We start from the raw sequence: 26,239 nt of genomic DNA on the forward strand, positions 1-26,239 counted from the left end.
TACCACCCTCGCAAAAAGCGAAGGTAGCCTGGTTAACCAATCACTAGCTTATTATTGGAAAACATGTTATGGGAATGTAAGTCTGTGAACTGCATCCCTTCGTTTGAGAAGAAATAAATACTGGGTAGCCTTTCTACACAAGCCACCAGTAAGGCCCATGCTTAATTTTACGCACTGTGAGTAGTTCTATTGACCTCAGTGGAACTACTCATAGTGCACAAGTGCAGGACTGGGGCCTCAGACTTTACTGAAAACCCACTGACAAAGGGCCCAGGCCTGTCAACTCTTAGTTATGCGAGTTGTCCTTACTCCTATGAACACTCATTTGCAAGATCACATTTATCACTACAAACCAGTTCTTCTAGGAACAGTTAAAATGTGAGTCCATGTAAAGTTTATTTTAACACCATTTTAAATTGCTTGAACTTCTGACTTACAAGCTGTAAACCTACCATATGGCTAATGTTATGAAACAACTGGAATTGAAACTTGATGAGCTTGCATTCTTAAGTTTCAGCCCCCATTATCATTCTTACATATAGAACAAATAGATGAAAGCAATGTCTTGAGCCAAATCCACTTATTTTTGAAAAAGGCAATTTTGGGTGAAATTCTGACTCTGCTGAAGTCAATGGGAGTTTTGCCATTGATTTCAAGAGGACCGGGATTTCAGCATACCTTTGCTATACTGGCAGATTGTTTCTAGCTGGCTAATTGCACTTGGGCCATGTTTCTTCAAAACTGCTGAATTCATCAGCTAAGCTTTAGTGGGGGTTTTCAACCTTTTATTTTTAAAAGCATCCTTTTATTAAGTCGGCACTTTTCCATATGCCTACTACACTATGCATTTTAGCCACTGATTTATTTTAAAGGACTATTTTTCTCAAACAATTTTTCTTGCAGCTCTTACCTTTATGTAAATGACTCATTACAATATTATATCAAATGATAAATTTGAATCTCATTATTCAAAAAGTTCAAAATGTATTATCCTTATCTTGTTACTACAGAAATCAGCATGTAGCCCCACCGATCATACCTGTTTTATTCTGCATCATGGAAGGTCCCATGACTGTGCCTTAACTGCATCGCAGACTGATTTACAATTTACTCAGCTCATCATCCTGTCTGTGGAAATGTTTTTGTTCTTTCAGAGAAAGGCTCTGGGACATACTGGAAGCTATTGGCCAGAGTTGGCTTTATCTGGCTGACATTACGAAGATTATGGCTTAGTGCATTCTTTGTTTAGCGGAGAATCCTTCCTCATCTCCCTCGCATACAGAGGGCCCTCTCACAATGGAACCAGTATGCTCACTAAAGGGGGAGGGAAGAGCAGGATTTGAGGAGGTGTAGGGAGGGGCCTTTCTTGGATACTGTTGCATGAGGGAGGGTGCTCAGGAGGTGGAGCCAGAGGGGCCAGCACTTTGAGGAACTTGTCTTCTGACTCCCACAATGTGGGAGCACCAAAGACTACTCTGGCTGCCTCAGCAAAACAACCACCACATTCTGTTCAGAATATCTGAAGGACCATTAAGAACATCTAATGCGGCATCCTATTCTCATATCAACAGTTAGGGAGCTAACTTCCACCTTAGATTATCTGCTGGTAGAGAGGGTGGAGTCATGATGCAGGAATGGAGACCAAGACCCAATGAGATACTCAGAGAAAAGCGGAGGACTGTGTAAAAGCACCTCACTGGCAGCTAGACAGGAGAGGAATCAGAGCTTTTCAACTAGATCTTGAGCCAACGCCCATTGAAATCTTTTATTGGATCAGGCCCCAGGTTGTTAAGGAAAGGACTATAGCCTGGGCTGCCTATAACCTGGGCACTCCAGATGCCAAGAATAAAGCCTTGAGGAGGAATATTTTGCTTAGGGAAATATGTTGCTATTGCTGTTTGATTAGGTAGCTCACTCACCTCCCCCATCTGACTTAGAAACACAGAATGTCTTGGATTTCCTACCACCACCATTCTGTCCCCCTTTTCTCTGCCTCCTCTTCTCCTCTTTTGCCAACAGATAAATGACTAGGCCTTGTAGTAAGCCTTTCCTCTTCTATGGTGATGGTTATGGCTATGCTCCACTTCTGCAACCATTGCCTGAGTCATTCTGCAGCACCCCCACCACCTTGCTCCTCTTCCTGCTCTGTGCTGTGGATAATAGGCAATGATGATGGAGTGGAGAAATGAGGCAGGGATGCAGGATCGCATGGATGCAGTTACAAAGGATCATGACCACAGTTATTACAACACCATGGTTATCACTGGAAAGGAGGAAGGAACATTCGCGATCAGGCCCCTCAAAGCCCAGTTGTTTCTTTTTAAAAAATAGAAAATACAATTTCATCCTGGGGTGGCCAATCTGGTATCACACTTGTGCTCGGGGAATTATTATGTCTTCTCAGCAGCCCTGTTATTTCATTCTCAACATGCCACTTGCTAGAATCTGCACTCTGGAGGGTGGGGAATATTGACAAATCTCTAATGTGGCCAAACAGCAGTTTACACTGAGCCATCAGGATTAGTCTTTGTGGCTGGTAGGATCAAGAGGTCTGCAGAGTTTTCCTGGGTCAGCAACTGCAGACTCTGAGTTTAATTATTACTGAAGAGAACCCCATTTTGTAGGATTCTGAACACATTTCCCTTCTTTCTAATAACAAAATATTTCAAAGAGCACAACTGGGACTGCTGTATTTAACAAGGTAGGAGATGGAGGAAAAATTTTGTTGATTAGGTATATTATAAATTTTTTATTTTTTTTGTATATAGTCTTAATTATTCTGAAATACTTCATTCATAGTTGCAAGCTGATTCTGCACCACTGTAGTCAATGAGAGTTTTGCTGTTGACTTCAATGGGATTGGGACTTAATTTTGTGTCAGTTGATGAATCCCTAACACTAACTTCTGCTCTCGATATGTGCATGAAGCTTCCACTGATTACAACAGAATTTACACAAGTACATTCTCAGGCAGAATTTGGCTCATCTCACCAGCCCCACCTCTCACAAAATTCCTATTTTATTTTCTTACATGGAGATTTGTTCACAAGATGCTTCATAAGCAAGAAGAAACGGAGTTTGGAATATGCCTATCTGCTGAAGCATATTTTCCTGTCACTATTTAAAATAGAGTTACACCGAAAACCAAAATCATGAGAAACACTTAATGTGAAAAATTCAATGCTGCCTTGAAACCACCTGACTTCACTTTGGTTTTGCTCCTTAAAATTACCTAGAAAATACCATAATCTTCTTTTCGTATGGCTGGATGAGAGCCAGACCTCTGGCTCCAGAGGTAAAGGGCAAAAACTAAAAATCCTGTCTGAACAGGCAGCTCCACCCTCTTCCCCAAGTCAGTTTGGCTTTTTGACAAAAAGCGAGCTCTGAAGCAAAATCATTCATTGCTTTGGTCTTGGACAAAATTCAAATTCCTGAACTCACATGGCAAACAGAACATTTCCATGAAATCCAGCATGATAACGTTATCACCCTTTGTTTTAATCTATAATCTGATTCAGTGAGCATACGCAGTGATTAGCAGTTTTAATTACTTCTGTTAAAGAGATGAAGTCTTAAATAGAAATATACTTCTTAGGGGCAGATTAAGGAAGGATTCTTAGTGCCACTGGATCTCAGTTGGTAATCTAGGGGATGTGATGTAGCTGTCCATCCATGAAAAAATAAGGTCAAATTTGCCACTGGGCTAAATGGACACAACTCCACTGTAATCTGTGGGAGACTGGAGGATGGTTAAGGAGTCCATTCAGAGAGAGAATGGGGACAAAGTTTTTTGGGGTATGTAAGTTCACAGCATCCAAGAGGGCTGGAAGGAGAATGTGGAAGACAAAAGGAAGCAACATTTTGTGGGGAGCATCACAGTTTCAGTGGATTCAGGTCACTTAGGTTTGGTCTATATTCTAAAAGGTTGCCAGAATAGCAAAAGTTATACCAGCAAACCCTTCTAGTGGAGACACAGTTTATACTGGCAAGAGTGCTTTTGTTCTTGTGTTACACTAAGGCTTTTGCTGGTATAGAAATGATGTAAAAAAATATATCACCCTCCTAACTGACATTATATACTGTAAAAGGTTGAAATGTAGACCTGTCTCACCCCACACCTCTTTCTGCTGTGAGATATATTCCAAGATAAAGATTTTTTTTTTACGATTAGTAAAAGTTATGGATTACAGACCTGAGCATGCAACCCTCACTCACCCAAATAGTTTCACTGGCCCTAATCCTAGGCCCAGGGGCACTCAGTGTAGGCACAAGGGGGGGGGAAGGTGTCTTTATAACACCTCTGCATTTCCTCAGTCCATGAAGCTGTCTGGGGATGAACTGGTTGTAGGCACAAGTTAGAGCAGTCCCTGGGCTATAACCTACAGCTACCTTTGAACGCCCTCAAGAGCCATACTGGTAGTCATGGCTTGCTGACGCACAATGTGCTCCAGCCACACCTCCTTCCCCAGCACAACTCCTTGTGCCGAAGGCTAATAAATGGAGGTAATATAGAGCCCACTATATTAGCTTTCCACCCCCCAGGGATTTCCCTTTGAAAGAGGAATACTCAACAGGCTACCTAGGCCATTTTCAAGGAATCTTTGCAACACTTCAGCTTTGCAAAGCAATCTATTGGGGCTGAGGATGTTTATTGACCCTAATGGGTCAATGCATGAGTGAGGATTTCAGGATTAGTCCCTAAGGATGTGAGTTAGTGCCAGTAATAGCATAAGTAATCAGATGGGTTTCTCACACAGCTCAACAATACAACTTTGTGTGGACCGCCAAGGCTCCCACTGAATTAACTGCTTTTCCTGTTTTAAATTAAAGATCTGTCCACTTCTAGAACAGAAATTACAAACTTGTGGTTTTGTGATATGGACAAATGTCCTCTAAGGATAGGAGGAGCCCTCCCAACTCAATTTCAATGTTCCTACCTAATGCCACAGAGGCCTGAACCAGAGTTTCCAGAGCTGAAAGGTTGGTGTGCTTACCTGCTGAGTGAGTTCCGGTAGCTCCATGAAAAAGCATGAAAGCAATAGCTTTGGTGAGAAAGCACATGCAGGGGAAATGAAATATTAATTATTAAAGCAGGAGGTGAGTATCCCATCGGAATATTCAGTTCCAGGCAATTTATGGTCTAGGAAATTATTAGAAATTAAAATAAAAAAGGAAAAAAATGATGCAGTGGACTAAGTTCTACGTACTGTACCATTAGTACCAACCTGTATTCTGTCTGACTGACAAAAGTAGCATTCTTGCTTAATAGAATGTCAAGTATAATTGTTTTCATAGATTCATAGATTATATGGCCAGAAAGGACCATTGTGATCATCCAGTCTGACCTGCGGAATACAGGCCATAGGACTTCCTGAATTAACACCTGTTTGAACTGGTGTTTATGTTTTAGAAAAACATCTTGCTTTTAAAATTCCCAATGGTGGAGGAACCACCACCTCTCTTGATAAGTTGCTCCAATGGTTTTGTTAAGTTTATTGTACTTTTATCACAAATGCTATTTACTTTTTTCTGTACTTATATCAGTAAATGTGAGTTAGTCGATAAGAAACCTAAGGAGCTGACACTGACTTCCGTTTGTTTAATTGGTATTATACTAGATCAAATCAACGTCAGCTAATCAGATTTCTACATCCTTGTCCAATAATCACTTAATTATCTAGAAAAGTAAAAATTAAAACTATTAAAAATTTGTGTACTAGTATACTTAAAAAATATGGACATTTTATGAATAAATTGTTTTTTTATTGACTAACTCACATAATAATTCAATTTTTCTGATTCATTCTGCTACAGCAATTTCCATCTGAGTATGTTTGTTCTACTGCATGGGTTGTATTGTCATTTTTTTTTTTATTACTATTCAGATTCATTCTTGGCAGGACACAGGCAGCAGCAGCAGTGCAACCTTTTTCACATCATCCCATTGATATGCTTCCGGGAGGGGACCACTTCTCGGTATGAGACGGCTGTTCAGTCTCCAGGCCAAATTCAAAACTGATGTAAGTGTTGATTCAAGCTACAGACTGGGAAGATGGTGTGAAAGTACAGGTTGGTGTCATTTGCTCCAAGATGTGGAAGGAGGGGTCATATCAGGAAAAGCAACCAAAGGGAGGCTATAGGAAGTTGTAAGAAAGCAAATCCCCTGTTGGTTGCTTTGCTATTCCCCTGACAGCCACTTACAAAGTGTAAACTACACCAACATCTGGCTACCAAGACTCCTGCCTGAAGCAGAAATATCCCACCTCAGCAGCTTTCCTCCTCAACTGCCATGTGCCTCCCCTAATCTCACACCAGCTGCCGCTGTCTTCCAATAACTGCCCAGGCCTTTCTGTGCATCTGATCCACAGTCCATTGTGAAGTTTTTGCATGTTGAGCCCAAACTGAAATGTATAACTTTGTTCCACTGTTTAAAATGAAGTGTACCAGCCCAGCCCAGCACAATAGACTGTGGATTGGAGCAGCCCAGGAGAACAAGGGGATAACAGGCAAGCAAAGGGAACTGGAAGGAAGATGTAATACAGGCATGAAAGGAGGATGGACAGAAGAGGCTACAAATGGTGCAAAAGAAGGAAGACAAAACTGCCAGCAGTGTGGGGGTGATCCTGACGGCCTGTCAACTCCACATTTTCTCTCAGTCTAATGATCAGCATTTTCCATTCTGATTAAAAATAAGGCAAAGGCGGGGACACAAGTATGGATTAGGAGAATGCTCTAACACATACAACCTCTCTTCTACTCAGCTACCCCTTCTGGTCATGCGTTAGACAAAGACACAAATGGAGAACAGTGTATCAACCATACGCAGCTTCCCCATGCTTCTAGCAGAGTTGAAGGGTAAGAACTGGGAGAGATGGGTGAGACTGGAAAGGGAAGTCAAAATCCAGCTCTTCTTCCAGCCCGTATAATCTCTCCCCAGTAGCAAGTACAGAAAACTTCCTCAAGTCTGCAGCTAAAGTCTCCTTATGGCAGAATAATGCACTGTCCTGATAAGCCCCAAGAAATCCAGTCCTGCTTTCTTCTCATGGCATAACCCCCACTCTGCACAGCAATCACAGTCAGAATACTAATGATACTTATATTGCATTATTTAACAACACAGCATTTATTAATTATCTAATCAACAGGAGCTTTAATTAATTAAATAACCAATTATGCTTAGCCTTTCCAAAACACTTTACATCTTCAAGGCACCGTACAGACAATATCTAATTAAGGACAAGGCTCAGCAGAGCTTTTCCCACTGGCCCCTCCATTTTGACTGTTCTGGATCCCAGGTTCTTACAGGACATGGCATGCTCTCATGTGTCAATGGCAAACCTTCCATTCCCTTCACCGAGAGTCACATGGTGCCACTGATGTCAAAGAGCCAGGAGTATACATTATTTTTTATCACCCTCCCCTTCGTTCTGGTTCTGTCACTACCTTAACAAAAGACATTTATTCCAGCTATGATATTTCTCTGGGTGCTAACAGAAGCATTAAAAAGGTGATATAATTATTGAATAATCTGATGTGTGATTACTTGGACATTTTATCATTGATACCCACAGAATCTTCATTTCTCAGCTAGTTGAGGATGTCTTTCTCAGTTATTTGTCTGAACTCTGCCTTTCAGTGAATGGAAGAGTGTGTTAACCGCTAGGGCAGATTATAAAATGTCACGCCAGATTGTTTTAAGGGAGCTAGTGATTTCAATCTATCAGTCAAACTCGCACCACCCAAGTGCCTTTCCCATAAGCACTCAGGGTGCTTCACAACGTCAATAGACAATAGAAACACATAGGTTTCATGTTTCGCTTTGCAATTGGACAGTGACTCTGAAGCTTTAAAAATAAAGGAATTGAATTTCAGGACCAAGGAGGATAATATGCATGAGATTAAGGGTATGTCTACACTACGAAATTAAGTTGAATTTATAGAAGTCGGTTTTGTAGAAAGCGTTTTTATACAGTCGAGTGTGTGTGTCCCCACACAAATGCTCTAAGTGCATGTAGTTGGCGGACTGTGTCCACAGTACTGAGGCAACCGTAGACTTCCGGAGCTTTGCACGGTGGGTAGCTATCCCACAGTTCCCGCAGTCTCCACTGCCCATTTGAATTCTGGGTAGAAATCCCAGTGCCTGATGGGGCTAAAACATTGTCGCATGTGGTTCTGGGTACATATCGTCAGGCCCCCGTTCCCTCCCTCCCTCCGTAAAATCAAGGGCAGACAATCATTTTGCGCCTTTTATCTTGAGTAAAAACTCAACCTGGCAAAGCGAAACCGGGCGAGTAGGCGACGTCAGCACGGTTACGAGAGCGATGAGGACATGGACACAGACTTCTCTCAAAGCACGTGCCCTGGCAATGTGGGCATCATGGTGCTAATGGGGCAGGCTCATGCGGTGGAATGCTGATTCTGGGCCCGGGAAACAAGCACAGACTGGTGGGACCACATAGTGTTGCAGGTCTGGGATGATTCCCAGTGGCTGCGAAACTTTCGCATGCATAAGGGCACTTTCACGGAACTTTGTGACTTGCTTTCCCCTGCCCTGAGGCGCAAGAATACCAAGATGAAAGCAGCCCTCACAGTTGAGAAGCGAGTGGCAATAGCCCTGTGGAAGCTTGCAACACCAGACAGCTACCGGTCAGCCGGGAATCAATTTGGAGAGGGCAAATCTACTGTGGGGGCTGCTGTGATGCAAGTAGCCAACGCAATCAAAGATCTGCTGATATCAAGGGGAGTGACCCTGGGAAATGTGCAGGTCATAGTGGATGGCTTTGCTGCAATGGGATTCCCTAACTGTGGTGGGGCCATAGACGGAACCCATATCCCTATCTTGGCACCGGAGCACCAAGCCAGCGAGTACATAAACTGCAAGGGGTACTTTTCAATAGTGCTGCAAGCGTCACAAGGGACGTTTCACCAACATCAGTGTGGGATGGCCAGGAAAGGTACATGACGCTCGCATCTTCAGGAACTCTGGTCTGTATCAAAAGCCGCAGGAAGGGACTTTATTCCCAGACCAGAAAATAACCGTTGGGGATGTTGAAATGCTTATAATTATCCTTGGGGACCCAGCCTACCCTTTAATGCCATGGCTCATGAAGCCATACACAGGCAGCCTGGAGAGTAGTCAGGAGCTGTTCAACTACAGGCTGAGCAAGTGCAGAATGGTATTAGAATGTGCATTTGGACATTTAAAAGCATGCTGGCGCAGTTTACTGACTCGCAGCGAAACCAATATTCCCACTGTTATTACTGCTTGCTGTGCGCTCCACAATATCTGTGAGAGTAAGGGGAAGACGTTTATGGCGGGGTGGGAGGTTGAGGCAAATCGCCTGGCTGCTGGTTACGCACAGCCAGACACCAGGGGGTTAGAAGAGCACAAGAGAGTGTGGTGCGCATCAAAGAAGCTTTGAAAACCAGTTTCATGACTGGCCAGGCTACGGTGTGAAAGTTCTGTTTGTTTCTCCTTGATGAAACCCCACACCCCTTGGTTCACTCTACTTCCCTGTAAGCTAACCACCCTCCCCACCTCCCTAGGATCACCGCTTGAAGAGGCAATAACGTCATTGTTGCTTCACATTCATGCATTCTTTATTAATTCATCACACAAATAGGGGGATAATTACCAAGGTAGCCCAGGAGGGGTGGTGGAGGAGGGAAGGACAAGGCCACATAGCACTTTAAAAGTTTAAAACTTATTGAATGCCAGCCTTATGTTACTTGGGCAATCCTCTGGGGTGGAGTGGCTGGGTGGCCAGAGGCCCCCCCAACGCGTTCTTTGGCATCTGGGTGAGGAGGCTATGGAACTTGGGGAGAAGGGCGGTTGGTTACACAGGGGCTGTAGCAGCGGTCTGTGCTCCTGCTGCCTTTCATGCAGCTCAACCATACGCTGGAGCATATTAGTTTGATCCTCCAGCAGCCTCAGCATTGAATCCTGCCTCCTCTCATCACGCTGCCGCCACCTTTCAGCTTCAGCCCTCTCTTCAGCCCGCCACTTACTGTCTTCAGCCCACCACCTCTCCTCCCGGTCATTTTGTGCTTTCTTGCACTCTGACATTGTCTGCCTCCATGTATTCGTCTGTGCTCTGTCAGTGTGGGAGGACAGCATGAGCTCAGAGAACATTTAATTGCGAATGCGTTTTTTTCGCCTTCTAATCTTCGCTAGCCTCTGGGAAGGAGAAGATCCTGTGATCCTTGAAACACATGCAGCTGGTGGAGAAAAAAAAAGGGACAGTGGTATTTGAAAAGACACATTTTATAGAACAATGGGTACACTCTTTCACGGTAAACCTTGCTGTTAACATTACATACATTGCACATGTGCTTTCGTTACAAGGTCACATTTTGCCTCCCCCCACCGCGTGGCTAACAGCGGGGAACATTTCTGTTCAGCCATAGGCAAACAGCCCAGCAGGAACGGGCACCTCTGAATATCCCCTAAGGAAAAGCACCCTATTTCAACCAGGTGACCATGAATGATATCACTCTCCTGAGGATAATACAGAGAGATAAAGAACGGATGTTGTTTGAACACCAGCAAACATACACTGCAATGCTTTGTTCTACAATGATTCCCGAGTACGTGCTACTGGCCTAGAGTGGTAAAGTGTCCTACCATGGTGGATGGAATAAGGCTGCCCTCCCCAGAAACCTTTTGCAAAGGCTTTGGGAGTATATCCAGGAGAGTCACGAATGCCAGGGAAAATTAATCATTAAACATGCTGGCTTTTAAATCTTGTATAGTATTTTAAAAGGTACACTCACCAGAGGTCCCTTCTCCACCTGGTGGGTCCGGGAGGCAGCCTTGGGTGGGTTCGGGGGGTACTGGCTCCAGGTCCAGGGTATGAAACAGTTCCTGGCTGTCGGGAAAACTGGTTTCTCTGCTTGTTTGCTGTGAGCTATCTACAAGCTCATCATCATCGTCTTTCTCGTCCCCAAAACCTGCTTCCGTGTTGCCTCCATTTCCATTGAAGGAGTCAAACAACACAGCTGGGGTAGTGGTGGCTGAACCCCCTAAAATGGTATGCAGCTCATCATAGAAGCAGCATGTTTGGGGCTCTGACCCGGAGCAGCCGTTGGCCTCTCTGGTTTTCTGGTAGGCTTGTCTCAGCTCCTTAAGTTTCACGCGGCACTGCTTCGGGTCCCTGTTATGGCCTCTGTCTTTCACGCCCTGGGAGATTTTCACAAATGTTTTGGCATTTCGAAAACTGGAACGTAGTTCTGATAGCACGGATTCCTCTCCCCATACAGCGATCAGATCCCGTACCTCCCGTTCGGTCCATGCTGGAGCTCTTTTGCGATTCAGGGACTCCATCATGGTCACCTCTGCTGATGAGCTCTGCATGGTCACCTGCAGCTTGCCACACTGGCCAAACAGGAAACTGAAATTCAAAAGTTCGCATGCCTCTACCTGGTCAGTGCATCTGAGTTGAGAGTGCTGTCCAGAGCGGTCACAATGGAGCAATGGATAGCTCCCAGAGGCCAATACCATCTAATTGCGTCCACAGTACCCCAAATTCGACCCAGCAAAACCGATTTCATCGCTAATCCCCTTGTCGGAGGTGGAGTAAGGAAATCAATTTTAAGAGCCCTTTAAGTCGAAAAAAAGGGCTTCGTCATGTGGACGGGTGCAGAGTTACATCGATTTAACGCTGCTAAATTCGACCTCAACGCCTAGTGTAGACCAGGGCTAAGACAGCATCTGTATGAACAAACAAACTCAGAAGTCTTTGAATGCTGAAAAAGAGTGATCTGACAAATAAGGAGCAAAGGGCAAAAGCAATGTTGAGTAACCATCGTAAAGCATCATCAGCACTTAATAATTAAAATTAACCCACTGATTTATTGGTAGACAATCAAACTATTTGAAGGGATGAACCAAAAGTCACTGAAGTCAATAGATGCCTTTCCAATGACTTTTCAATTGGTTTGGATCAGGCCCTTAATGGGAACAGTGTGATTTAAAAGGTTTAAATTCTCGCTGCAGAATATAGTACTAACCGCAAACAAGAGAATTAACCAAATGATATGCAAACAAAATATTGCAGTGGTTAAATGAGAAGGAAAAGGAAGTATAGACTGGCATTTCTGCACAGGTCTCGTGTCTCAGTTTGGCTGGATTCCCGAGCAGATTAAAGTTTTAAAAGGGAGCCGCTATAAAAGGTAGCTGTCTACCATGGGAGCCTTCTCCTGAACAGTGAACCATAAGGTCACCTATTACAGATATGAATTTAGTTCTTTGTTAAATTATTGTATTCAGCAGGATTTGATTCAAACATTTTGGCATTGGATTAGGGATGATGGACTGTGGACCACTATCAGCACTGTTATTTTCTGTGTCCAAAACACTCTACAATAGTGCTATTGCAGTTTTAGACCAGTATTCTAGAATACTGTGGTTTTATTTGTAAAGTGTTCTATAGGACAACTACCTAAGATAAAACGTCGTATTCATCCCTGGCGTAATTTCATTAAAGTGACTGATGAATCAGGCCCTTATGGACAAATTCAACACCTACTGACCTGTCTGTCAAATATCATGCATCCCACATGACAACCATGTATTTGGTACCCCACAGTGCAGCCTCGCTGAGATGTCACGCTTTCAGTTGAGCTTCAGGAACCCTCTGTAGTTGTGGCTACGAGCCACTAGGGGCAACTGTAGCGACTGCTGAGCAGGCCTCTGGGTGGTCTTTCTGGCTCCCCCCTGGCTGCTCCCCTTATTGGATCTAAGTGGGAGGGGGTGTTGGGAAGAGGAGGCAGCAGCAAAACCAAGCAGAAGTGGATGGGGCAGAAGGTGAGGGTCCAACATGGGGTCCAGACTCCCCTAGACGCCCCAGCTTTAGTCACCCCAGACATTCTCAGACAGCACTTGCCACCTATCCCCCAATTCAGCTCCCAGTGATCCCCCATTCCCTCGACCCAGAGACACTGGATACCCCCACCCAGCTCCTACCCAACCATCAGTCACCCCCACTCAGCTACCCCAGCACCGTTCACCATCTACCCCCCATCCAGCTCCTAGTCATCCCCCATCTCTTCTACCCAGGTACCTGTAGACACCAGACACACCCACTGAGATTCCCACCCATTCACCAATCAGCCTCACCCAGCCACCTCCAGATACCAATTGACCATATTTCCACCAAGTCCCCAGTTGCCTCCCTCTGGACAGCCACTCCAGGCACTCCCACGAGCCTTCCACCCAGCACCAGATATTCCACCCAGCTACCCCTTCAAACAGCCTCTATCCATCACCTAGCTACCCCCAGACCCCTCTGGCACCCACCAATCCTCCAGACATGTGCCAGAATGTTTGTTACAGCTGCTAAGTTTTGAACAGTTCCATATCCCATCCCCATCGCAAGTTGGGGCAGGGTCTGTTGACTATAAAATGAAGTTTAGGGTTACATGCAAATTATTTACAATCATACAAATTAAGTTGTTAATTTCCATACGATGTCAGAATGGAGCAGTGCAAAACATGGCAGCTCTGATCACTAATGTCATTGAAAATACTCCCATTGTCTACAATGGACATTGGATCAGGCACTGAGATTATATGTTTTAACAAACATATAATTAAGCCTTTGCATAAGGAGGATTCAAATAACTGCCAAGTATCGAGGTAGCTCCATTTCTATTTAGAGGGTAATGCTGTCACATGACCTGCCTCTAGCCCGTTTTGTAGTTACATTTGCTATGCATCTATACCATCATTTCCCAATCATGATGCCTTTGAGGAAAACATTCTGAGATGTTTCCTGGTTGGGTCAGTTTCCAACACTGGAATATTGTTGGGTGCAGCTCAAGATGTGAGCCAAACAATATCAGCAATTCTTAAAGACATTGCCAAGATTAAAATCAGACATTTCTAAAACAAATCTCTACTTACTGAATGATAACAACACAATTTAGATAATTTCATCAGCAAGAATATTAACCTAATTTACCTTTTACCACACACACTTGTTTAGATTTTGTTTTTCATCCAGCTCCCACAATGAAGGTAGCCTGGTCTATTTAATTAACTTCATATTTTTCCCCTCACTTTGGTTATCCTATACCAAGACAATACTACTAAAGATGGGGTTTGCAGCTGCTTAGTTTCACCAAACTGTATGGCCATTTTTGTTGCGCAAAATAATCTCTCTGTGGGAGGTCTGTACACAATACATCCCTGGACATGTACATGTATAGTGTGTATAGATTTTACAACTGATAATAACTACATTAAATCTCCTCAGGGCTTCCTCTAGTCAGAAGGCAACAACCCTCCTTCTGTGACAACACCTTGGTTTACTATTTGCATATTATTAACTCTAGGAGTTTGGCCTGCATATGGAATACTGGGTTGGTCACTTTGTGAACTGTAATACAAAACAACACAAACTGTAACCAAAGTCAAAAACATTAGTAGTACATTCTGATTCAGTTTGCAGAAGTGCAGTTCTTTAGTAAGTGCCAGAAAATGTCAACTTCTGTCAGAGAATCATATTTGTTAGAGATAGAAAGTATTATTCAAGTCATTTACTCCATCACCAGTGATTTCCCTAATGCTGTTCTGGTGACTAACCCTAATTTATATTTTGTCAAGTACTTTTAGATCTATGGCATTTTATTCTAATTATTATACGACAGAGTTTATTACAGGTGCAGCTCCATTGGGCCAGGTTCACTGAACTGGATTTGCTGAACCTGGAACTGGACCATTTATTTCTCAGCACCAACTTGGATGTTCCTGATCCCAGGGGGATTTGCTCAAGGGAGGGCACATGATGTTGTTGAAGATAGACTCCCTCTATTCTGCTAGGGGTTGTGGTGGCTCTGCATCCCATCAGCAGAGGCTGGGAAGGAGATGGGGTGATCATCTTCTTAGACAATGCCACCACCTTTTTGACTGTGCTGGCCCTTATAGGTCCTCAGTAAACAGTAGGTTAGGGTGGCATTTTGCCATCACAACATCCTCCCTCAATAGACTTTCTTCTGTCAGGGGACGGTGCAGAAGTGTAGGCAAGGAAAAGCTGCTTACGGAGGATGGTATAAACCTTGGGATGAATTTAGCTGAGGCAGATATACTAAGGATGAATTTTAGCCACGGAGTCCTCATGCATTGCCATAGCTAAATTATCCCTTCATATGAGACACATTCTTCATTTAAAGCTTAAGTTTCAAAGTATTTCTGAGAATGACATTTTCATGTAACAACTCCCCAAATTCATACTGTGCTTCTTTTGCAATGTTTGAACAGTTAACTTGAGCAACAGGGAAAAGGAAAGTATATGAGGGGAACAATGATTACTTAATAATAGCGGATGCAACCTTCTGTTGGAATAGATTAGGCCTTGATTATAAGCTACAAAAATGGGCAATATTTGCCTATAAAAGTTATCTAAGCAAGCCTATCCAGTCCCCTCCCAGATCTCTCACCTTTGTGGTCCACAACTTGACTGTCCAGTCAAATGATGATGTGACAAAGAGATGGGAAAAGTCGATTGGGCCCACTGCCATGTGGCAATTGATCCCCGTGACAGGTCCTTGGTGGCCTTCAAAGATTTCACCAATTCCTGCTTTACTGCAGAAAGAAAATACACACACTAACATTCAGGGACTTTTGAATACTAGGCTTTTTTCTTTATCTTCAAGTTCTTGTCTCACTGTTTCCCTAGTAAACTATCATGCAATCTGTAAAATTCAGCATCTTTCAGTTCGGACTTTGTCTCTAGGGGCTTGCTGCTGTGGGCACAATTCATGCACTGGGGTGGCCAGAACCTCACTTACTGAGACTTCCTTAATCTGCAGAATACATCCATACGTGGCACTTATATACAGTATCAACTATACTGTACTTTAGAATAATATGAATAATAATAAAGGAAGACTCACAGAGCCAAATAAATCAGAGTGAGCCATTATCATGGGAATTAGCCATTAAAATTCAAAATGCATAAATAACAAAGACATACCATTAGCAACTTCCTTTCTTTCTAAATATCTGAAATAACCTTCTCATGGCAGCTGGCCAGTTCACCAAGAAGCAAATCCTCTTCATATGATTAAAGTGAACAGGATTTGTCGCCAAGTCCTATGGGCTAGTTATTGGTTTGAAAGAAAAGATTTCCATTTCAGAGGAACCTAGAACTGGAAGGGATCTCCTGGGTCATCATGTCCAGTCCCCTGCTCTAGGATGCAACTCTGTTATCTAATCCCATTCATAAACTCATTTTTATTACATGAAATGCAGATCACTTGAGGAAAGACCAGAACAGCTATAAAGAAGGAAAAAATGTAAATCTTCATTAGAGAGCGTATGCGTAGTGTGTTACTCACTCTGTTAACAACCAACCCAAATCAATTTACTGCACTGCCTCACTGTACAAAGAAAAGAGAATAATAACATCTCCCCTTCGGTCACACCACAAAAGGAACAAACTCATTCAAAATATCACCGGCTCCAACACAGCCGCAAAGTCCATGCAGTCTTATCCCTTCTCAGTAGCACCAGAGTAAATGCAGAGCAGCCAGAAGGCAAGGCCAAGAACTCTATTAGAAGGAACCTTTCCAGGCTCTCTCCTCAAACACCCCTATCAGCCACGGCAACATGGCTGAACAAGTAGCTGCATTGCCATTGGCTATCAGCCAGTGGTTGAATTCTGCAATACCTCTGAGGAAGCGCTGATTTACCGCCAGTCTTATTGTGGTCTTTTCTCCAGCCCTACCTCCTTTTTCCACAGAGTTAATGGGCTGGATGGATATTTTATAGCTAGGTTCTGGGGATGTGGGGAGAGTGACTTGGATAGCTATTTTTCCCAGATGCCGCTTTCTCCAGAATTTTGCTCCCTTCTGCACTGTGTTGTGATGGAGAGCATTGAGGATTGATGAAAATAAAATGCAGTTTGGGAATCATTCCCAACAGAACACAGGCAAGAGTAGCAAAGAAGCAAGAGCAGCTGACACTTTCCTCCTCTGATGGAGGACAAAACAGGCACATCTGAAAGATTAGAAGTGCTAAATTAGAAATGACTTTGGGCAGCTTTCACTTATCCAAACAGCCAAAGATTAATTCAAACCATCAGTCACTCCATCACTGTAACCCCTAGATAGAGACACTGAGTGTTGCTGTACTATCAGCAAAAAAGGGAAAATAATCCTTTAAAAAAAGAGACTAATTGTTTAATATTATGAACAAATGTAACAGAGAGTCCATTCTTTAAACACTGCATCAACGTTAAGGAAAATTATTTGGACATTAGAATTATAGAAAACAACAGCATGTGAAGCTACATCACCCTAATACATTTCAAAGTGTTGAATAAAATGTAAACCCACCAATGGAAAGCTGAAGAGCTTGTTCTTTACAAGAGGCTCTCAAGAACGCTGCACAATGAAAGTGTTAGCAGTTAACACAAGCACACAAGATGGCTGAGATTCATTTTAATGAACATGAGGAACTGATCTTTGAAGTGCCCCTGGGGAGATTCCTCTGGCTGCTAACAGCATCCTGAAATAGTTTACAGGGTGCAAAATAAGGAACTCATTTAAATTATGGAAGTGGATTTACACCTTCACCACATTGGGTGAAGAATAGGAGATGATTGTTAGAATGTACATCGCACCAAGGCTCTCCTCTGATCAAATACTTGGAGTCATAGCTCATACTTCGAAAGATCAGTGCATGGGTAGATTCCCTATAATGCTAGAAAACATTCTAATGGGCAGTCTTTACACTGTGCTTAAGAAAGCCTCACTTTCCTATGAAGATCGTTAATGGCCCGATCCTGTGCTGCTTACTGAGGCAAAACAGCCATAGAAGTCAATGGGAGTACAGGTTGCAGGATCAGACCCCTAACCAACAGTAATACAGTTTGGGCGACATTTTGTCCTGCGTTACGCAGGCGCACTCCTGAGAAGATGGGATAAGAAGCTTCTCCCCAGTGTAACCTGCTAGAAAAAGGCAGGCTGAAGATATCATGCAAGGAAGTTCTAGGCTGAGGAGGAGCAGTTAGCCACCTTGGGTTTGCACCCAGACCCCCAGCACACGTAAGGCACTAGGTGGGAGATGGTGAGGAGTGCTACTGAATGTTCTGTCTCAGCGTCCCAGGAGCCATTCTGCCCTGTGCAGGCAGAATAGCTCTGAGACTCTTCTGTGGGCTGCTGCCATTCTGCCTTCTTCTGTCTCCACCCCCAGACTCACAGGAGCAAGATTAGAATTTTGCCCTTTAACAAACAATATCTCTACCTGCCATTAATAAGAGTCTGGAGGTGTAACTGAACAAACAAGGTGGGCTGACTCTCCAGAGTGAAGACCTACGATGAAGCTAAGGGTTATGAACATTGGGTGTGGGGGTGAGGGCGCATTATATCCTACTCTTGTCTTGTGACTAATTTAGATCTGAATATCGTAAAACTAATCTATCTGTAATGGTGTAAAACTACAGAACCCGAACAGTGCTGATAATAATGGACCAACCCAAGAGGCCTATTGTTCTCCACAACACACTAGCACCCGCCTCACCTCCTAGAGACAGAAACAAGATCTGCTGTAAGTAAGCAGTACTGAAAATCACCTTCCATGACGACAAGCTGTGTAGACCGTACCCTCCTCGCTGCCAACCACAAAGTTGTTGACGTCTCCTGTTGGGAAAGCCATTCCTGTAACTGCCACCGGCTTGGATTTATTGTAGGACAGCTCCATGCTCTCCTATCAAAACAGTCCAGAGTTATTTTTATGTGTTTGTTATTCAGCAATTGTTTTCTAAATGAATACAATCATTTGGCTAAATGATGTGTTGATTTTGCATAGGACATCACAAGAAGCTACCACAATGTCACCAGTCATGATGCTTGACACTCCCATTCACACTGCTGCATATCCCAGGTTCCAAAGCGGCTGGAATTCATCAGTCTGTGCTACATCTTCTTAAGTCAGACAGAGATGACAGGTGAGAATTTAAAAACTAATGGTGCAGAAACTAAAGATAATACCTTAATGGCTTCACTTGTCAGCCCCAGGCTCTAATAAAACATACAATACCCTTCTATTTACAAACATTCTTGAAATCAATTGTTTACCAAGAAACACAAGTAATATCAGATTCACCCCGCACACTTACCAAACTATGCTATTTGTACCTCAGTAGAACCGATTTAGAAAGTTAGTGTCATGTCACCATTGCCATTCTAAACAGCATTTTTCAAGGGGTTGCTGTAGCAACCATAAACATTCGCTCTGGGTTCTATTGTCAAGTTGCAAGCATCTGAGCTGATTTTCTTTCACTTTCCCTAGCCACGCTTCAAACCAAATAAGCTGTGTCCACGTTTTGAAGTAACATGAGAGTGGATACTCTATTTTATTAGCATATAGTTTAAGCAGATTTTTTTTTTGCACATACACAACTCAAAACCACTTGATTTTGAAGCTTAAATTCTGTAACTCAAGAACCCACAATGCAGATGATGGATTTAGCAATTTTCATTTATAGTTTTTAGCCAGATATTTTTTCCCTTTTCAAAATTCCTAAGTCACTGGTCTTTTAGGGCCCAATCCTGTAGACTTTCCTTCCAGTAGAAGTCTTACTGAAGCTTGATGGGAGTTAAGGCTGCAGAATCAGCTCTATAGTATTCCTTACTAGCTGCAATATATCCTCCCATGAAAAACATTTGCCTTTGTTAAAAGAGCCAAAACAAATTCAAGCAAATTCATAGACATAACAATGTGGAGCAAATATGCATATGCTTGTGTGGGTGCAAATCTCTATAGGGCAGATCCTCAGCTGGTGTCTACATGGAGCTATCACTTTAATGGAACTCTGAGAATTGACATCAGCTGAGGATCTGCCCCCATATGTACAACTGCCACCTTGTGGCCATACACACCAATGCTTCTTTGAAAATTTGCCTCCATATTTCTAGAAGGTTTAAGACTGTGAGACAAACCAGCAAAAGCCATGAAATTCCGAGCTGAGGCTAGCACCTTGACTCAAGTTGCATGTTTTCTTTGCAACAGCAGCATAAGTTCAGCATAGGATTTCTGACTCAGTGTAGAATGTACCATGTTGTTGGAACCCAATTCTCGAGCTGCTGTATGCATGGACATCCCATGTAAATGGAGAGGTTACAGAACGGGGATATTCACAAACCCTTGTGTCAACTGTAGCACTGTGCTGTGTAAATGCATTTTGTGTCAATAACTAATATTAAAACCAAACAACTGATACGTATCTGTGCAGGGGTAAAATTAATATAAATGTTCATTTCAGAGAAATTTCTACTAGCTATGTTAAAACAAGATTATATAACTGTCGTGATCTATCTCATGAATGCAGTGTTGCTGTAGCCATATGGGTCCCAAGATATTAGAGACACAAGTTGAGTGAGGTAATAACTTTTATTAGACCAACTCCTGTTGGTGAAAAAGATTAGCTTTGAGTTAGTTTCCCTGACCTGAAGAAGAGCTGTGTGTAAGCTCGAAAGCTTGTCTCTCCCACCAACAGAAGTTGGTCCAATAAAAGATACTACCTCATCCACCTGGTGATCTATCTCACACATTTTAGTGAAACCCAGTAATAAAACATCCTTCTTCCCAGTAAACAGAAGAAAGAGGGATGTACTGGACTACAAACACATTTAAACAAGCCTCTCCAAAGGTCTCTTTCAGTATCAGTTTTGTTGCTTAGTTTCCATTACTATAATCACAGGTGGTTTGGAAATTTTTCCTGGATTTCCTTTAATTTCCAATACAAAAAAGCATGTGTGTGTGTGTGTGTGTGTGTGTGTGTGTGTGTGAGATGGGGAGCCAGTAACAACAAACGTTCTGGGGTGGGGGAAATATTTCTAAAACTTTTGATTTACATAGTTTGTTCTCTTGGTTACTGAATGCATGAACAAGCTAAACTTTCCTACTTGTGGGATATCGTATCTTGGAGACATATAATTGGGTCAAGTGTGTTCTGCAGCAGTGCAATCTAGTCCATATTTGTTAAACAATCTAGAGTTAGTGCAATTTATACCACAGGCTACTTCTATAATTACTGTGCTTTAAAATGGATTATTTCATTTTCACTTGAAACTGACCTACATATTAACATATTATAATAATTACATGATTTGTGGTAAAGGAAATGGGTTTTGGCTCTTACAGAAGACTGCTGGAAGCAAGCTGCACTCTTCAAAGTGCATCATTGGTTTTAGTTTGTGTAGGATATGAAGTTTTGGCTTTTAGGAACTATATTCCATTAAGCAGGTATCTGCTTTAACCATGATACTTTCTTCTTGTGTAGGTGAAAACAAACCCACCTGTGGTGTTGAGAGCATATCCAGGCTCCAGGAGCACATTTTGCCATCTGTAGAAACTGTAATGAGATTGTGTGCATTCTGTGTTCCAACTACATTTACACAGTACACGGGATGCTGAAAATACATTAACACCAGGAATCAGAGAGTGCATTCTCATTTTCAAAACCAAATTTCTATTTCAAATGTCAGAGATGTTGATTTAAGAAAGGATTAAACAGTCACATACTGCCAACATAATACAGTGCTCACGTACTTGCCAGAGAGGAATTTAACTTGCTTTTGGTTGGAATTTTAAAGACACATTATGGTGGTGGAAGTTCAAAGCTTCATTTTACTCCATTGTAAAACAACTGAGTAATGCTGTGAAAATGCTGAATTCTGTGGACGAGATTTCACCCACAGGGACACGTCTGATTCTGCTGATAGCTTTTGATGCTGAAAATGACTGGCAGAGAGAAGCAAACCTTCCAAATGTAATGAAAATGTAGATTTTATTGGAGAAAACAGCTGCATAAGACTTGGACTTTGTCACAGTTTGGCTGCTATGCAAAATATTTTCAAATGTACTTCTATGGAAAAAATATGAACAAGTCCACCAGCCTTCTTAATCATGAGCCAATTAATGTATTCAAATATATCAAAGGAAATCGGGAGTGATTCCACTAACCTATGGAGTTACTCCAGATTTACATCAGTGGAACTGAGAGCAAAATTTGGTCCACAGGCATTAAATGTGCCCATTTAACATGTTAGGATGTACACAGTACTTTTATTCTCAGGCATCGATACTTTGGGCTCCAAATTATCATTTGACATCTGTTTGATGGCCTATGGGAAATGAGGTGCTGCTCCAAGCTCAGTTTCTAGTGGGCAAGTGGTTCTCATCACCAACCACTGTCACAACCAAGCCCCCTTAGCAGCACTCTTCAAAGAATGGCCAGTGAGAATGAACTACCCTTTGGCCAGTACAGGTGGTTAGTCCAAATCAAGGATAACATGCATAGCTGTAGGGCAGTGTTGGGAAACTTGCACTGCTACTGTCTATTCAGTGCTTTTTTATGGATAAAGAGAAGACTTTGGTCTCTAGACATGGAAACTTTTCACTTTTCACTAGCACTACATTTAATTAAAGAAAATTAATTAAGGGCCAAATTTACTAGTGGCCTCAACTCAGCTCCCATGTATATTCATCCAAGTGAAGACAATCACTTGTGTGCACAATCATTTGTGTATAGAAATGATGGAACTTACATAGCAATCTCCATTTAAGGTGTACAGCTCCAATTCCGCCCCCTTTGAAGTGAATGGCAAAACTTCCATTGACTTTAGTGACGCAGGATCAGACCCTATATGTACAAATTCCATCATTTGTGTGAACAGGGGACAGGATGCTGAAGGCCTGTATGCACAAGTGATTGCCCTTGCAAATTATTGCTAGTCACAAACAGAGGCCAGATTTGGAAAATTTGCCCCTAAAGCTACATTTTTATAGAAACCCCCTTAGGAAGCACCCTTCACTTGACCCCTCCTTGTGTACCAATTAACATAGGAATAAAAACTGATGAGCACATATTGTTATATGGTAATTTTTGTCTGCTCAGCCTAAGTTATAATGGGCATTTGTCCTTATCACAAAACCACCTACAAAAATTGATAAAGCAGCCCTAAGGCTAGAATTGCAAGGATGGGAGGAGGATATTGGTCAAGTTGGCAGGCAGCGGCCAGACTCATCGGGGCACATATTGCCAGACCAGTGGTACCTTCCTGTAAAATGCCTGGCTCTAGTCAGTGCTGCCAGCTGTCTGTTTTATGAGTAATGAAATTCAAAAGATGTAAACAAAAGGAGCAAAAAGGATGACCAACTGTACTTAGCAAAAAGTGTAAATTGGCTCCTTCCTTTCACAGGGGAGATTCCAGCTTGTTTTTATTTATTTTGGAAATGAAATCATCATGCAGGAGCTTTTTGTCTTAATTAAAATTTCCTGTACTTCCAAATACAGCTGTGTGGTGGGTGTGAAAGGAAATTAGAGTATGCTGTGGTGGGGCTCTCTTTCCTGGGCACCAATCAGCGGGAATAAACTCACAGGAGTTTTTTAACAATGTTAACAACATGATCTGTATTTATTCAGCTAACTGAAGAGAGCAACAACAACTAAACACGTGTTTTCATGGGGGATATTTGTTAAAATAAAAATAAACATTCAAACCAGCACCTAGCTGCTTACTGTACAAAAGAACAATTTTCTTGATTCAATATACTACTTTGCGTTTAACAGTTTAGGGCATGAGCCTGCATTTTGCAAACCAGGACTTAATTTAAATTAGACAGGAATTTTGCCTGTCAGGATTGTAGGAATAGCACTTAATTTATGTTTATTCGGAAGCAGAATCAAACCTCATGATTCATGTTAGCTAAGGGTTTAAAAATGGTTATTTATACCTGTACACATAGTCACACAATTCACATTTATGAATAAACCAAGTCATCTATTTCTAGGTGTCATGCTCATACCATTATTCGTTGACCTCAGCTACTGGTAAAATGATCCAAATTTTAGAATATCATTCCCAGGTGGTATCATTTTGTCTAAAAAATGTTTTGGGCACATGGGAAGAACACGCCTTCCCAGTATTTTTTTCCTCTTCACTGAGTTTTGGGCCCCAATCACTCCATCTGCAATTATATTTACAGTTTCCTGCCTCTCGTTTCCTGGTCTCCCATGTTACTGCATCACCACGTCAAGGCACAGTGTTTTCTTCCATGCAGTTTGAGCAATGTTACTCCCCTCCCCCCCCATTGTTGACAAAAAGGACACAAACATTAAGGAAATTCAAAGTAATGGTGCAGCTGTGATCCATAGCATAACTGGGGCATTAGAGTCAGACAAAACAGATGGTGGAAGAAATGTGGAGAACTGGATTCCTTTCCCTCTTCCAAACCCCAATAATTGCAGACCTGCCATTTTTCTAACATAAATGGCAATGCAGTCGTAATATTTGTGCCAGAGTGAATTTTTGGCACTAAATTAAGTTTAATGATGGTTAGATATTGACTTTTAAGACCAGGGATTACATTGTCATGACAAACTAAAGGCTGAAACTTGAACAGCAAATTACAAAGGTATAATCAGAGAATCACAAAAGTGAGAGGTGGAAAAGGTCTACTAAGTCATCTGATCTATCCCCCTGCCAGCACAGAATCATTTTCTTCCTTTGTCCAGTTCAGTTTCTTTATATTTCAGATAATTGCCTATTGGAAGTTTATTCTGCAGCCTAAAAGATCTCATCATTAAGAAATTTTCCTGATGTTCAGCCTACATACCCTTTGCTAAAATTCATCCCATTATTCCTGGTTGTTCTCCCTTATGTCCTCAGAATAATCCCTCCCCAGTTGGGGCTAAATCAGGCATTTAAGCTATTGCCATGCCCTGTACCACCCCACAATGACTGTCCACAGCTGTTTGGGGAGTGTATGTCCATGCAATTAACTTCATCCTCATTATGAGGCAGATTGCTCCCACAGTGTGCTGGCTCCAATCCATGGAGCAGTTCAGAGTGGGTGCAGGGAGGAATCATGAACCCTGCCTTATCCGTATCCCTTTCTGGAGACTTATTCCCCAGGTGGGCATCAGGAGCAAATTGTCCTTGCACTCCTCACAGCACTGGACCATTACTGTGAGATGCCCTTGTTTGGACATGCAATGTGGGGAGACTTCCTGAACACCCAACCGCAGGCCATCTATCACCCTTGGCATGACACCCTTTGAGCACGTGCAGGAAGCTGTCACCTAGCCTGTTTCCTATCCATTTTCCCCCCTTAAAAATCCTTTCTCTTATTTTCTTGCATGTAACAAAAACCACAACATTGTAGAGGTAGCTCAGGCTAAGAGATCTGCTTTTCTCTAGTGAATGTTTCTCCACAATGACATCATGCCTTACCGTGTGAGCAGCAGCAGAAAGGGGTGTACGCTGAACTGGAGTTCTCCTGTGACTGCGATTATCCCACAGGACAATTTGGCCAGAGTATGTTCCACCAACAACCAGGTTGGGGTGAAAACGGGCAAAGCAGACAGACATCACAGAGGACTAGAGCAAAAACAGGGTAGAGAATGAAGGAGAGAGGTCAATTCAATTGTCAGTCATCTGCATTTCTGTTCTTTAGGAAGCATGTTATAATCAATACTCTCAGGACTACGGTACCTGTCTCTATTCCCTGTGCACCCAGGACTTCCAGTGAAGTCAAAGGGATCCTTGCAAAGAATGCAAGAATAGCCCCAATATTTGTAGTCCCATTGCTTCTGGAGAAAAAGTAAATAACAGGGCAGGCTTTAGACACTGGTGATGAGAAAACACCATCTAAGATACCATATGTGAGACGATGATGGGAAAGTGCCTTCCTGGGCTTCTTTTTAAAAAATAAAACAAAAACCCAGTATTTCCATTTGCCTTGCATGCTGCACGGAGATCCTTGTCCCCCTGGCAACCCAACAGGGAGATCCTGGATCCCTCTTGTGCCCCCACCCCCTTTGGGAGACTCCTGCCTCCCCTCACTCCCCCACAGGAAGAACCATGCCCCCACTTGCTTGACCCTCAATATGTTTACCCTCCCCACTGGCTCCGGTGGCACTCTCCTCAGAGAACCACTTTAAAGCAATGCAAAAGATTCTGGGGAATGTTTGTGAGACAGTGGATAGCCCCAATCCTTTCCTCATGTGGGGGGACATCTAACTATAGCCCTGGGGAACACAGTAACTCAGACAATACCTCTTTATTGAGTCAACAAATATATTATACAATACACAAGCTTTGGGGCCAAGAAGGTCCCTTTTGAGTTGCAAAAGGGGGTGTGGAACCAGGACATGGTACCTCCCAAGCTACCTGATACGCTGCTCTGCAAGGCACTGTGAAGTTGGGGACACGACTATGGCATTACTTC

General features: G+C 42.7%; 1 protein-coding gene across 6 annotated transcripts in view; it reads right to left on the bottom strand.

Moving 5' to 3' along the window:
• Positions 1–26,239, bottom strand: part of DYNC1I1 (dynein cytoplasmic 1 intermediate chain 1) — a 267,273-nt gene that overhangs the window by 37,566 nt on the left and 203,468 nt on the right. For all 6 annotated transcript variants that reach the window (XM_038391986.2, XM_038391988.2, XM_043509264.1 and 3 more), the window contains 4 exons: positions 25,243–25,389; positions 21,304–21,417; positions 18,576–18,709; positions 15,439–15,583 (listed from right to left, as the gene is read on the bottom strand). In XM_038391986.2, coding sequence (XP_038247914.1) covers positions 15,439–15,583; positions 18,576–18,709; positions 21,304–21,417; positions 25,243–25,389 — 540 coding nt within the window. The remainder of the gene's footprint in view (positions 1–15,438; positions 15,584–18,575; positions 18,710–21,303; positions 21,418–25,242; positions 25,390–26,239) is intronic.

This window comes from Dermochelys coriacea, chromosome 2 (assembly GCF_009764565.3).
Source record: "Dermochelys coriacea isolate rDerCor1 chromosome 2, rDerCor1.pri.v4, whole genome shotgun sequence".
Classification (NCBI taxonomy): domain Eukaryota; kingdom Metazoa; phylum Chordata; order Testudines; family Dermochelyidae; genus Dermochelys; species Dermochelys coriacea.